The following is a 15,848-nucleotide window of genomic DNA, read 5'->3' as shown; positions in this document are numbered from 1 at the left end:
ATTTTCTATCAATTTTTTAACCTTTGCCCACCAGATTATACCTCATGTAGTTTTATTTTCAATTCTCTTAGAAAGTACAACGCTATTAACCGTTTTATAGATTATAAAACGTTTTAATTTAACCTATAACTTTTATAACGATATAAATTTATGATGATATTACTTAAAATATATATATTACAAACAACAGCTTAACATTGTTTCATATGGTTTGGTGGCTTGAGTTGAGACCTTTGAACTATTGGATTTTATTTTGGACTAAAACATTTCCCAAAGTATGTGTTATAAGATGAATGATTTGTATTAGTAAAGCTTAACATGTGATGCTCTTGTATGAAAGTAGGAGTAGGATTTTGGTTGAGTTTTGTTACTACTATTTATACTATTAATAGTATAAAAAATAGTATCTCTGTTGCACAAGTTTATACAGAAATATATTTTGTAAGAGTTAAAACATCTCTAATATTATTTATATATAGATATATCAGTTACCGTCGTAAATATGATAAATATGGTATGCTTATTCAAATTATGTCTCATTTAAAAAACATGATGATCCGATATCATCCCAAAAAATTTGGTTTGGAAAAATCAAATTCAAAGTCACTCAAAATTGTTGGTTAACTCAATCTACCCATAAAATTAATCTTTCTTTAGGTTTAGGGTTTGTATCTTATGATGGAGTGAGTGTCTTTGTGGGTCGATGATTATTATTAGGGGTGTTTTCTTGTGTTTTGTATAAGAATTGTAACATTCTTAAAATATTTTATTTTAGTTTATTAATTCTTTATTAATAAAAAAAATTATCTATTGTCTCTCTTATTTTATTCAACATCTTAAAAGTTAAAAAAAAATCACTTTTATGAAAAAGGGTATTTTAGATAGACATTCCAATAATCTGTTGGGTAATTTCATAGTTCTAGCATGCCCCTATTTCTTCCACATAACATAATAACTAATAAAAGTCAGAAATGAGGAAGAGAGGGGTTTAACTAAACCCTAATCATTAAACTATAAGATTCAACAGACAATATTATAAGAAAGATGTGATATTATAGATTACAGTTGGGCTTCTCCTTATTTCATAGTTGCATAAGCAAGGATTAAATTATGTTCAACTAGACCTAGGTAGTCCAATGAACAATTCAGTCTCCACTTCTGAACTTGGACTGCTTTCTTCATAGGGTTGATTTTCTCTCACATCCTTTGTTCCTGGCTGTTGCTGGATACCATACTGCATGCAAAGTTTGTGTTAGATTTTCAGTCTAACTCAACATACTCTTTTCAATACAGTTTTTTAAGTCCATGAAATTCATGTAAGTGCTAAAGAACAAAACCTAAAACTAGTGCTCAAAATCAATATGTTCTACACAATGAGAAAGAGTGGATTGTCTGCATTCCTCAAAATCTAAAACTAGTGCTCAACAAACATCAAAAAAGATAAATTCTACACAGCTGTAACAATAGTGTAGCTGGATAATGACACTTGGGAATGGAATCTCGGTGGAGCAGTGGATGGTTTGAATGAGAAAGTAGTACCTCAGTTAACCACACTGATGAAACAACTTGCAGGAAAATCTTTGGAATAGGAATAGTGATAACACATGGGAATGGAATGGAGAAGAATCAAAGTGCTATTCTGCAGATTAGACTATGAAAAAGGCAAGATACTATAATTGGAGAAGAATCTAAGGTGTTCAATAAATTGTGGAATGTCAAGTTGGCCCTACCATCAACACAACACTTTGCAGGGAGAGTTGTAATGAATGGAGTTGCTACAAATGAGTGGAAGGGATAATAGAAAAAGGATTTCCACTAGGAATATACTATGTTACACAAGGTCTCTGTGAAGTTCACAGAACATAATCCTCTGATCAACTTGCAAAGATCAGATGTCCAAATGATCCATGCCGAATTATAAATTATCTAAAAACTGCAGCTGTGTTAGATATGTGTTAAATTCCTTGGCAAGAGATTACTACAAATTGCAGAACTTTCAGCATACTAAACTGCAGAGGAATTGAGGAAACAGAGGTTATGGAAATAGGGGCAAAGTGCTGCATAATCAGAGGAAGATTTGAGTGCTATTACAAAGACTATCAGGAACCAATCCAGCAAATGTTAGGGGTGTTAGACCCAAGTTTTTACCTCTTGGTAAATTTTTTGTGTACATGGGGTTATGCTTCAACATAATACAATTCTTTATTGATAAAAAAAAATAGTGTAATTTCACCTGCTCACACAGCCTGACATTTTCAGCATATAGGCTTCTTTCCTGTATTGTAATCAAAGAACACTTGTTATCATCTCTTTAATGTAATCCAAGAGAGCTTTCTTTTATTTCTTTCTAAAATTGCAGAAATCATGGGAAATAAAAACAAATTTGATTCTCTTTACGAAAAGAAAGATAATCATGAACACAGAATAGTACAAGACTAAATTAAACACAATTTATCTTACCATACCAAAAAGTTTTAAACACAAAATAACAAGGAACAGTGCTGATGACACCAGTTCAGATGGTAATTAGTCAGATCTATATGTAGAGAAAACATCTAAATTTCATAGGTAAATGGTTGATATCAAAATCAACTTCAATCAGATGCAGACTCTATTCCAGTCGTCCCCAGTTGAAACGAGTTACAAATTTGTTTTTCTCCTCATATAGAAGGTTGAACAATCAATCGATGTGATTAGATTAAATGCATGCACATGTATAATAAATATTAAGTTTTTTAAATTTCAATAATTAATTTTTCAGTCACTATTATACTCATTTGTTCACTCTCTAAAGTAAATCTTCAAACCTAAATGAGCCATAATGAGGCTAATTGAATCACATAGCCTTGAATCATTCACAAATTCAACTTCAACCACCTCAACAATATGAACAACTTACCTTTTCTTTTAATTGCTCGATTTGATCCTTGTAAACCTGATTCTGAATATAAAAAAAAACATGGGGTTCAGACATTTATCAGATTGAAATATTAAAACTGAAAATTTTCAAGAGCTTGTTTAGCTAACCTTTCTTGCACGAACATTGCTTACACTCCTTTCCAACTGTTGTTCTATCTGTTGCAGTTCTTCTAAGGAGCATGAACCCAAGCCTTCTCCCAAGAGCTTCCTGAGGGATGAATAGTACACATGCAATATATTCTTCTTGTTGTGAGTGGAAACTAAAAGTGTATACAAATAATATTGTGAAGATGGATAGAAAAGTAAGATATTGAACCGTTTTGAAGCTTCAAGTAGGTCAATCTTCTTCATCAAGTTTGCTGTTTCTTGCTTCAAATGCTGCAATGTATTAGGAAATTTCATTCACTCTCGGTTGCTTCAACTTTTAAAGTGCATCATTCATTGCCAGATCATTAGGATATTGATTTTTACTGGTATGATGCTTGAACTGTTTTCATGGATGGATATTTCTGGTTTTTCTTCTGTTTCGTGAATTTTTGGATGGTTTTGAATTTGAACTAAAATGTTTGTCGAATCATTAGCATCAATCAAAATGTGGGTCATGATTATTTTTTTGACTAACATTAACAAAATTAGTTTTCAGTTGAGGTTACTCGAAATTTTTATGAATGTTAATGAAACTATCTTTGAAACGATGCAAGTCAAGGGCTTTTAGTCAACAATGATAGAGATTATTTTTTGCTTTGAAACACTATTTTTAAAAAAATTAAAATTTAATAAATTTTGAATTTTCTAATCTAAACAAAATATCTAGAAAAAGTAAACAAAAGTAAAATAAAAATATTTAAATAATTCAAATTTAATTTAATTTTCTTTAAAATTACAACTTTTTAATCTAAACAAAAGGTAAAAGTAATAATATAATATAGTGTTTATATTTAGATATTCCTAAATGTATGTTGTAATAGGAAGTTCGTATTTAGATATTCCAGCAGCATACAATAAAGCAATAACTAAAAAGAAAAGGAAAAACATAAAAGAAAAGAGAAGAAGAAAAAAATAAAACCTGCATATTCTGTTCATCAGATCTGTTCACTGTTTGAGAACTCCTGTTATGCCTGCGGTAGCGTTCAATTGTCTCCTGCATGCTGTTTCATGAAACCCAACATCACTAACTCATCCATGCTCATCAAAAATATGCCAGAAAAACATCAGAGAAGAGACAACATAATCAATGTCTTCCAAAGTTTCTGGCACAAAAAATAATGGTTACCTTCCACACAAAATGGCACACCTGTTAGAAGTCAAAGAAATGTGTGCTCTAATTTCTTCCTCATTATTTTGGTTATTATTTTATTCTAGACAGGTTAGTCATCCCAGGTTAGAGAGACTTGTATGTATATTTCAACTTTGGAGTTTACTTTTTTCTAAAAACCACATTTTGTTCACAACTATAAAAAATAATATATATATATATAGCAACAATTATCTTCGTTCAGGGTTTAAAATAATATATATATATATAGCAACAATTATCTTCGTTCAGGGTTTAGGGTGATGAGTCAAAAATGATGGTGAAACAACTAAAAAATTTCAACAAGATCTTGGACAAGCTAGACACATTATAGAGGATTAGGATAAGGCTTTATTTCTCCTTAATGGCTTAACCAAGACATATAAACACTTTAAGGACACTTTGCTCTTCGAGAATGAGCAAACCATTAATCTAGAGGAGGTGCAAACCTCAATAAGAACAAATGAGAAGAAGTCAGACGGTCTGGCAGTGTGTTACAACTGCCAGAAGAAAGGTCACTTCAAGTCAAGTTGTCCAAACAAGAAGAGAAATGGAAAAGGCAAGAAACCTCATTTCAAGAAGCACTTTGTTGATATTCTTGTAGTGTCTAATAGCTACGAGTTTGTTGGGGTGTTGGTAACGTCTACGTCTTATACACAAAGGATCTAGTTATGGACTCACGGTGCACATATCACATGTTCAATGAAGGGATTATGTGAGACCCTGAAACTGAAAGAAGGTGGAATGGTCCTTCTTGAAAACAATAAAGTCTGTAAGGTGCAAGGCGTGGAGTTTATCAGATTAAAGTTGTTTGTTGATTGGGAGATGTTGCTGCAAGAAGTGAGGTATGTTCAAGAGTTGAACTGGAATCTTTAGCCATTAGCATGGTTGATGAGATTGGTTTAACAACCAAAATTGAACAATGGATCATAAAGATTCTGAGGAGAGCATCTATAGATGCTAAGGGGAAGAAGAAGAAGAATGACATGTACATCTTAGACGATTCAACAATGGTCACACATGCATCCTATTACCCAGTAAGACAATGCAAAATAAGAAAAAGATGTGGAATCTAAGGATGAAACACATAAGTGAGAAGGGTTTGGTGGAGCTACGAAAATAGAACCTGCTATGAGGTGATAAGATGGAAGGGCTGGAGTTCTGTAATTACCGTGTATTGGGAAAGTCTCATTATAGAAGTTTAAGATTGACAAACATGTGTCCAGTAGACTTTTTGAATATGTTCATGCAAACCTGTGAAGTCCAACAAGAGCTCAAACTCATGGTGGAGGGTCTTATTTTCTCATCATCATTGACAATTACTCGAGGAAGGTGTGGATTTATATCTTGAAAAGCAAGATTGAAACTTTTCAAAGATTTAAGGAGTGACACGCCATGGTGAATAACCAATAGATGACCAACCTAAAGGAGCTAAGGAGACAATGGGTTGGAGTTTGTGTCAAAGGAGTTCAATAAGTTTTGAAATACAAAAAGTATAATGAGGCATAAGAAGATTGTAGGTACACCACAACAAAATGGGCTGGCTAAGAGAAATTAACGGGACCATTTTCAAGAGGGTGAGATGTATGTTGGTAGGGGCTAGATTGCCAAAGACCTGGGGGAAAGCTGTAAACACAGATGTCTACCTAATAACAGGAGTCCATCATTTTTCTCTGAACTGTAAGACTCTTATGGATATATGGAGTGGAAAACTTGCAGATTATGAGAATTTGAGGGAGGTTGGTACCTTGGCGTTTGCACACGTCATGAAGGTAAATTGGATGCATAGGCTAAGAGATGTATCTTCATGGGATGCATAGAATGTGTGAAAGGGTACAAGCTATGGAGGTTGGAGCTTGGAGAGGCTAGGTGTTTTGTGAGCAGAGACGTCATATTCGACGAGACTCGAATGGTTATGATGTGCAAAGATCTGGAGAAAGGAAAGGAGAAGATCCATGTTGATGTGGAGCCTTCTATTATGAATCAAACCGTTTGGAGGCATCAGACGATGGCATCAAACATGTTCACCAACCTTCTACCTCTTACACGAGAAGGCCCACATGTACAAATGTTGACTCCAACTACTAGCTTACGCGAGATAGGAAGAAGAGAACAATAAAACCTAAACAAAGGTTCAAACATGCTGAACCTTATCAATTATGCTTTGACAACAACCGAGGTAGATGGTTTAGAACCTAAAAGCTTTCAAGAGGCTACAAAAGGTCAGTAGTAGCAGGTTTCCATTGAGGAAGAGATTGAGTCTTTAAGGAAAAACCACACATGGACGCTTTTTGATCTACCAAGAAATCAAGAGGTGGTAAGATGCAAGTGGGTGCTCAAGAAAATGAAGGGAATACTACGTGTAGAAGGTAAAGATTCAAGACTAAACTGGTACCAAAAGGTTTTACACATGGAAGGAGTTGACTATAATGAGATATTCTCACCTGTGATAAAACATTGTTCTATAAGGATATTAATGTTTGTTGTTAACTAGTACAATTTGGTGGTAGAACAGTTAAACATGAAGACAATGTTTCTATATGGCATTCTGGAGGAGACCGTGTATATGCAACGACCTGAGGGGTTTGTCGAAGAGGGAGGGAAGGTCTATCTCTTATAGAAATCATTGTATGGCTTGAAACAAAGTACAAGCTAGTGATACAAGAGATTTAATGACTTCTTAAGGCATATGTGGTTCCAAAAGTACAATTATGATAATTGTTGATATATTCTCAAAAGAGAAGAAGAATATGTGGTGTAACTGTTTATTGTGATAGTTAAAGCATCATACATTTAGCTGACATTCAAATTTACTACTGGAGGATGAAACACATAGACATCACACTGCATTTCATGAGAGACATCATGGAGTCTAGAGAGGTTAGAGAGGTTAGAATGAAGAACATAGCCCCAAAAGAAAATTCAGCAGATGTGTTTACGAAGCCCTTGCCAGATCAAGGTTCGAACAATGTTTAAAGCTTGTCAAATTTTCATTTAAGGTAAAAGGAAGATGAATTTGAAAGCTCTTTCATGATTTGGAGTCAAAGTGGAAAATTGTGATGATTAACTCTAAATCATGTACAACAAACCATCTACTGAAGAGCTTAGTAAAACAGTTAGACCATCTAATATAAAGAAAAGAAAGTTGTTTACTACAGACCGTCTAATAGTGTTAAAAAAAGTTAATCCGTCTAGTACATATTTGTTTTAACAACTTTTGTTTTAAACAGTTTTTTATTACTCTTATTATAATCATCTTATTATAAGGTCTATATATAGAAGTTTTGTAGATATAGATATTGTGAATAAATTATTTTATATAAATAAAGTGCTTTCTTCAATAGTATTGTATTTCTTAATTTTTTTTATATTTTTGATATTGTTGTCCAATCCAATAATTAGTCATTCACATATAACGTACAATATTATTATAAGAATTAGGTTGATAAGAGGCTGTCTAAATTTCATATAAAATAATTTAGGATGTTTGGTGAAATATATAAATGACTAGATTATTTCATTTTAACAACTAACTTTCATGGTTCCTTATGTGATTAGATAGTTATGAATTTTCCTTGTATGTTAAATTTGTTATTGTTCTCCTTCCTTATTCATATTAATGTGAGTTTTACTTGAATTGCCTTGTTTAGGAGAAAAGGGGGACACTTGAAGAAGTTCCTTAGTCATATTAATGTGAGTTTTACTTACCATTTGCCTTGTTTAGCAGAAAAAAGGGTAATTTTTTATAGGTCACAACAGTCTCATTGAATAAATACTTCTGACTATCTGGTTATCTTTATTAGATATTCTTATTGCAAAATATGAATTTATCGTCCCTAAACCATACATTCACTTTTAATTATAACAGTTCAAATTTTATTCTATGGTCTATCATTAAAATGTCATCCTATTATTACAAACTGTTTTGGTTTTGGATTTGTTAATGCAGAATATTACAAAAATATTATTAGATTTCAATTTTATCTGTTAAAGAAATACTAGGTATGCTAGAAATTAAGATAGTATATGGCACGTTAGAGATTCAGTTTCTAATTACTACAAGATTTTATATAACAAAGCTTAGACTTAGGTGTATCTCTTTCATATGATACAATATTTGTGCTCTTTCTAAAATTGATGTGTTTTTCTAAATACATACTTCCTCCATTTTACTGTGTCGTTTAAATTTTTCAATAATTTTAAAATTTACACTCATTTAAATCTTTCAATATGATCATTACAATTTTACTTTAATAATTACTTATAGTAATCTAGATTATTTTACTGTTAACCACAAATCTATTAGGTGAGATAAATCTTCAGTATATTATCTATTCATAGAAAAATGTATTATGCAACAATTAGGAAGAATGAAATAGAAGAAAAGTGTAAGAACATTTTAATAAAAGAAATATTTACTAAACAGTTGATTACTTTCTCAATATGTGTGAATTCAAATAAATTGAAATATCTTTTACTTCATCAATTTCACACGTTATGAAAAAAAAATGTTAAATAAATTCATTTATTTTGTTGTCTTCGTACTAAAGCATTCACATCTCTGTAATAATTACATGTTGATCTAATTATTTAAAATAAAAATATATAACTTCTAATGATTTTTTCCCTAAAACTAGGTATCCGTACAACATGCAGGTTTTTACCTGGTTAGACTTCAAATCAAACTGAGATCAAAACTTACAGTGCAAATATGCAGCTCATATTCCAAAGCACTGATCCACACAAAAAGTACATAGAACATAAGTTACTAGTAGGCACAAACTTCTTTCAAAAAAATTACAAGAAAAAAACAGTTTTCTAACTCCTCTAACATTTTTTTTTTAATTTATCTATAAATTAATTTCTACTTTCGAAAAAAACTCATTTTTACTTTTTATCTTTCAATATTGTTTCTGAAAAAGTTTATACAAATAAACGGTTTTTTTTTTACCATGATGGTTTTTTTTTTTTACTAAAATGGGATCCGTTTAAAAAAAATTACAAATTTAGGCAAATTGTGCCAATTTGACACGACTTCATATGTAGAAATCGTTCCAATTATACACGACTTTTGTCATGTCATACTGAAGTCGTGCCAACTTAGCACGACTTCTGCCCCGTCATACTGATTTTGCCACATTATATTTTTTTTTTTAATTTTATTTTATATATTGGGTAGTAAGTTATGTAATGTTAAAAATTAATTTGATACATAATTTTCTAAGAGTGTTAGTTTTAAGGAACAAAAAATTGGATAATCATGTATGGATCATGTTTGACGGTAATGTAATACAATAACTTGATTATTTGATTAATTAAAAAATGAAGAAAATTGTTATTGAATTTGAAAATAAATAGATAAATGAAAAATTATTGTATTTGAAAAATAAATAGAGAATTATTGTTGTGAATTTGCAAAATAAATAGCTTGAGAAGTAATGATTGAACACGTAATGATGAGAAGAAATTAATTTTTAACATTACATAACTTACTACCCAATATATAAACAATAAAATTAAAAATAAAATTAAAAAATTATGACGTGGCAGAAGTCGTGCCAAGTTGGCACGACTTCAGTATGACATGACAGAAGTCGTGCCTAATTGGGACGACTTCTGCATATGAAGTCGTCCCAATTAAGCACGACTTGCCTAAATTTGTAATTTTTTTTAAACGGACTCCATTTTGGTAAAAACCAAAAAAAATAATCCCATCATGGTAAAAAAACCCAAATAAACTCCAAAAAATATTGGTCATGTGGGTATAAAATTCAACTCTTGATACTAAATGTATATGCATAATTGTGTTGGAATATTAACTGTTAGGTTTTTATAAACTTTAATACTACTAATTTTATACTGACTCTTTAAAGGGCCATACCCAGCTTATACATGAAATTTAGCTAACATTTCATGTTCATGTATTATTTGTCTTTAAACAAGCATAATGTACCAAAGCTTGGATAAATTCAATATAATTCCCCCCATGCATTCTTTTTCATACATTTGTAATGCAAAGAAAATCTGAAAATTTTATCATGTAAAGGGTACAAGTCTCCCTTCTTGTTACCATTATACTATTGCTTGGTTTATCAGTTTTAGGTATTTTTTTTTTAACCTTCTCTTTGTAATAGGTTAAAACACCACTCAAATATTCCATATTATTTTATTTATTTTTATCGGTAAAAAAAAGGTTAATAAACATATACGATGGAAATTAAAGAATTTTCACTTGAATAGTATTATAGCAAAGAATATACATTAAAGTTTTACCCAAAAACAAGAAAAAGGACTAGGAAGTAATGTTTTTTTTGGTTCAACTATCTTGAATCAATATTTAAAATGATAGTTAATGAAATGACATGCACAAAACACAAGTTAAGGTGGTTAAAACAAAAGAAATATCATAGTTATTTGTGATAGTCAGGTACCTATATGTTCAACTGTTCTCTTCAAGAGAATATTAAATTTTAAAGGGGGAGAGAGAGAGAGAGAGAGAGAGTAAACAGGTACAAATGAATATGTTAAAAGAAAAAAAATGGAATATATATATATATATATAGAAAGATGGTAAGACAAAAAATATTGAGTGATACTTACTGAGAAAAATATGATAGGAAATCTATCAAGATTTTTTCCACATGCAAAGAAAGCTAATGGAAGCATCAGTAAGATAGCAGGGTTTTAGCTATATAAAAAGAGACAAAAGAAGGATATTGCAGAAAAATATTAATAGGGATTGAATGATGAATAATTTTTTAAGTGTTTAATTTTTAATTAGTTAAGTTCACAAATGTTATACAATTCTATCTATTAATTTCATTTACTGAGATAAGACTACAATTATCACAATTATCTAGGTTTCCGTGAATACATTAATTAGTTCTGTAATTGATGACAATTTTTAAAACTTGTCTAAAGCTAGTTGTATTATGATGATTGGAATATACCTTGTCTTGAACTTTAATAATATTCTTCTACACTAATAACAAAAATAAACTTTATTTTTAAAGTATAATTCAAAGCAAACTAACTTAGGTGAGTAATTGCAAATTCTTAATCAAACTCAAGTAGTGGAAGCAGCACAGAAAGGAAAAGGTCATAGAAGTTGCATGAAAAATTTGCACAAACGACACAGCAAAAACCCTAGCTCGTCACCAATCATCGTTGAATTACTGAAAAGGCCATAATTCACATGCCAAGAAAGCCTTCATCAGTGATTCCATATTCATATTATTTATCTCATCACTGATGTGGCACAGGTCACAGATTGATTCAAAGTAACATTATTTAAGGCTTTATTTAATACGCAATTTCTTGCCTCCATACAGCACAAAACAATTGTCATAAGCAGCAAATAAATAATTTCTTAAACCCTTTTACTGAAAGAAAAGAAACACAGTTCTCTTGGTAAGATAAAAGAATGATCACTGCTAAGAACTTGTTCAGTATATAGTGTTGAAAGAAATTTCATTTGACAGTTCACGTGAGGGGAAACCAACTTCTTTAGCAGCAGAATGCACTTGACATAAAATAAATTTTTATCAAAAATAACTTTTACAAAGAAGTAAAATTTATTATATATATATATATATATATATTTGGAAAAACAAAACTAATTTTTCTAAAACTAACATTTGAAATATTATTTTTAAAAGCAAAACAAATCTTTTCACATCAACTAGAAACAGAAATTTATTACATATAGCAGTGTATAAAACTTGAGAGTTGTTCAGTTAAAAGACATTATTTGAAGAAGGATTTCGTGTTCACTCTGAATTGGTATATTTGAACTATTAACCTTAAAATATTTGAGATTATTGGAGCTTGAGAAACTTTAAGCTTTTTCTTTGAAGAAAAATATCTTTGTCAAATATCCATTAAGTATTAACCTTAAAATAAACCTCACTAAGTTGCCTTCCTTTCGGCTACGGAGCAAGAATTATGTCTAGTTTATTTTCTTTATATACTTTTGAATAATTGTTCTCATTTCATCTTTTGGAGAAACCAAAAGGAATTTGGTTCAACAGCACAATGACTCGACAAGAGCCACATATGCAGAAGGAAGAGGTACTAACAGATATATTACCATATTTTGGCCCTTTACCTGTAGAAGTTCTTTCAGTTTAGGGAATGATGCACAAAAAACATACAAGTTGGTATTAACATTCAAAACATCAATCACTTTAAGCCAAATATAAAAAATCAAAGCAAGGATAGAAGAAGTAAAAGTATATTAATGTATATAACTTATGTACTACTGAACTTCAGAAAGATTCTGATAAGTTGCAGGTTTTCAGAAAACATTCAAAGAAATTTTTTATCACATCATGCTTCAAGCATTCAATCGTACGGTTGGAATAATCCTACAAACATACAATCTCGCATTGCAGTTTATAACTATATATTTGATAACTTCATCCACAATGTACTTGTAATAAAATATCTTCCATTGTACTTTTTATGCAACTCAACAAGAAAGAGAAAATGAGATGTACTGATTTTTTTTATCAGCAAATTGATAGATATGGTTTTCAATGTTTTGAGAAACCAAACCATTCTCATATCATACTTAGTTAATTACTACTTACTAACTCTGGTTACTAAACAAATAGATGAGATCAAATTAAATAATTAACAACTTGCAGTTTCAACAATAACCTAGAAGTTCTTACCATGTTAATAATGAAACATAAACAGCCTCGTAAGGAGGTTAGAGTGCTCCTACTTGTATTGAAAACTGTGGTGATACCCTTCACATTATTTCATGGAACTTCACAAGCTCCTGGCTAATGGAGTTTTACTTTTCCTTTTCTTTTGACAACTTATATCAGTTGAACAAAGTTTGCAAACTTTGTTGAGTCATATGAGATGTCTGAATCATGAGACCTTATTTCCTCCACCCATAAATAATAATAATTTATTCATTTAGGAAGATATTGCTGGAGTCGTATAATCATAGTCATGTAGTGCATGTCATTATATAGTCCTTTCTCTCTCTCTCTATTATATATCACTCGTGAAATTAGATGTCAGTATTTTAGTACATACGATACAGTGTTGTATAACATACATGCATGTGATAGCTCTTTATAAGTACAGCTCCTCTCATTTTTCCTCTTTACACTCGAAGCTCACCCTTTATTCAATTACAACTCAGAAAATCTAGCCTAATAGAAGAAATCATAATGAGAAGTTGACACCACTTTGGATTGTGCAACCAGCAAGTGCGTGTGACGACTAATCTAACGTACGAGAAATGAAAAATGACGTAAAAATGGGGTATGAAAAGATTCCTATAGAGGAAGGAACGCTTGAAAAAGTTGACAGACACTAGCTTACCCCCACAAAATGCAAGTATTGTGAAACTTTAAGCAATGGTACTCAAATCCTAAAGGCCAAGTTTAAGTGAGAGAAAGGTAGAATTAGCTTCAATGCAGAAGAAGTACTTGAAACACTTTGGTGATTTGTATCGCTAAGCTTTGTCACAGCTTGTGCTTGTGCTTATGTTAAGATTAGCTTTTTACATCAGTAATAAATGTGGCTTATCAGAAATAAAAACTAAAACACCATTGAGAAAAGCAACCAAGTCATTTAATGTCAGATATTGAGGGTTTTCCCTAAATCACTAAAGCTCTTGAATCTAAAATCAAAGTCTTTCTCTAAACAGTATTGTTCAGCTCCTTGAAGCTCCAAAAGAAAAGAAAAAGAAAAAGCTTCAAATAAAACTCCATAGGTACGATCCATATACCCCCACCTACTTCTATGGTTAGCATTAAAAATGAATTTAACTAAAATAGCTCCTGAGCCCGTATCTCATATCCACCATTGTATTTCTGTGATTATGATGAAGATCTTGAGTAAAAGTTGAAGTAAAAAACACATACATATATCTAAACAATTTCTACTTGCTAAAATTGGAAGGAACCTTTGCCTGAAGAGGAAAAAATACTATATTTAGCAAATGCAGCGCAATCACACAAAACAACGATTTACTACAGAAAAAAGAAATGTTAGGAGTATCCATGTTATATACATACCTGGAGCTTGCAAACTCGTAAAGTTTTCCTCTTGGAGAGAAAATGATAAGAGCAACCTCAGCATCACAGAGAACAGAAAGTTCAAAGGCCTTCTTCAGCAACCCATTGCGCCGCTTGGAGAAGGTAACTTGCCTGCTTGTGGCGTTCTCTATGCGCCTCATCTGAGTTTTTCCTCTCACCATCTCTACACACCTCTGATGTGTGAATCAGCAATAACAAAGAAAAGGAGAAAAAGGGAAAAATAACCATGTAAGAAAAACGCCTTTCTTTTCCACAAAAACTGAAACAAGTATGTGGTATCTCAAAGGAGTCCTCACCAAGAAAAACAAACCCAAAAACTATGCTTTCTTGTACGAGAGGTTTCCACCAAAATTGAGCCTTCTCCTAGCAAGATTTGAAAGCCCGGAAAAGCTGAAACACAGAAGATTCCAACTGATGAGAATCACACATCAAGGGCAAAAAATAATGCTATACATGCCATGTAAAATGGAGGGTACATGAAGAGGGAAAAGAGAAACTGAGTCATGAAAACAATCAGAAGAATAACACCCACAACAGAGCCCAGATATGCAGATTTTAAGGAAAGCAGAAAAGTAACAGTAAATGTAGATGACTTCCCAAAAAGGATCTAGACACCAAGAACCTTATATCCCAGATGGGGTTTTCTGCAGATGAAAAAATTATGTGATTGATTGATTATTGATTATTCTTACCAGCTAGAAAAAGCAAGTTGAAATTGTAGTAGTTGTTGTTTCTCAATAAGCCATGAGATGAGGAGGGTTTGTCAAAGGGAATCAGATTTGCACCAAATTAGCAAAATCCCAGAAATGTTTTGACCAGTGAAGAGAGAATAAGGCACAGAAAAGGGAAGAAAACAAAGAGGGTATGTGTGAGAGAAAGAGAGAGAGAATGAAAAGAAAGGAAACACCCAAAAGAGAGGTAGCAAGAAGTGCAGAGAAACACAGAAAAAAGTGGAAGCAAGCACATAGACTAATCAGACCAAGCTTTCCTTATTCATCCACCTATCCCCCCATTGGTTCCCCCAGCCCCACCATATTAAGAAACAAAATGTTTTATGGTAATAGAAAATTGAAACCTCATCCTTTTCTTGATTTGGTAAAAACCAAGTCCAGGGTATAAAACATAAACGTTTTAGTGTTAAAGGGGGAACAACGTATAGAAATCTTAAAATGATGCCCACAAAATGAACGGATAATATAATAATATTAATAATAATATAAAGGGAAAGGGAATCCAAACCTGATAAAATATATATTTCTATGGTTTTATCAAATGGAAAAACAAAATTGAAAGGAGAGAGAAAGAGTGTGGGGTTGCAGCTGCAGAAGTTGATGAAGTGTGGGACAGGGAACACAGTTAAAAAGTAAGAAAATAGTACGATGGTACAAACACATCAACCTCCTCCGTACGATGACGTACCTAGGCAACCAATCACAACTCGAAAACTCACCATCGTGTCATCAAAGTCTTTATGGTGGTTTACTCTTTTTTAATCACCCCATCTTATTAACTCTATTATTGTTAAGTTTTGTTTAGGGTTTTTATTAACTCCACAATTCAAATCTTATTCTATC

General features: G+C 31.7%; 1 protein-coding gene across 1 annotated transcript; it reads right to left on the bottom strand.

Moving 5' to 3' along the window:
- Window positions 1–858: 858 nt before the first annotated feature.
- On the bottom strand, window positions 859–15,454 carry LOC137824299 (MADS-box protein SOC1). The gene is made up of 9 exons (XM_068629874.1): window positions 14,967–15,454; window positions 14,571–14,664; window positions 14,254–14,447; window positions 3,986–4,067; window positions 3,236–3,297; window positions 3,028–3,127; window positions 2,900–2,941; window positions 2,234–2,275; window positions 859–1,234 (listed from the first exon to the last, which is right to left on the bottom strand). The coding sequence occupies exons 3-9, from the start codon at window positions 14,433–14,435 to the stop codon at window positions 1,115–1,117; spliced, it is 630 nt and encodes a 209-aa protein (XP_068485975.1). The 5' UTR covers window positions 14,436–14,447; window positions 14,571–14,664; window positions 14,967–15,454; the 3' UTR covers window positions 859–1,114.
- Window positions 15,455–15,848: the final 394 nt, after the last annotated feature.

This window comes from Phaseolus vulgaris, chromosome 8 (assembly GCF_051622355.1).
Source record: "Phaseolus vulgaris cultivar YP4 chromosome 8, ASM5162235v1, whole genome shotgun sequence".
Taxonomy (NCBI): Eukaryota; Viridiplantae; Streptophyta; class Magnoliopsida; order Fabales; family Fabaceae; genus Phaseolus; species Phaseolus vulgaris.
Note: the sequence above shows the minus strand (reverse complement) of the source record. Positions and strands in the feature narration are given on the sequence as shown.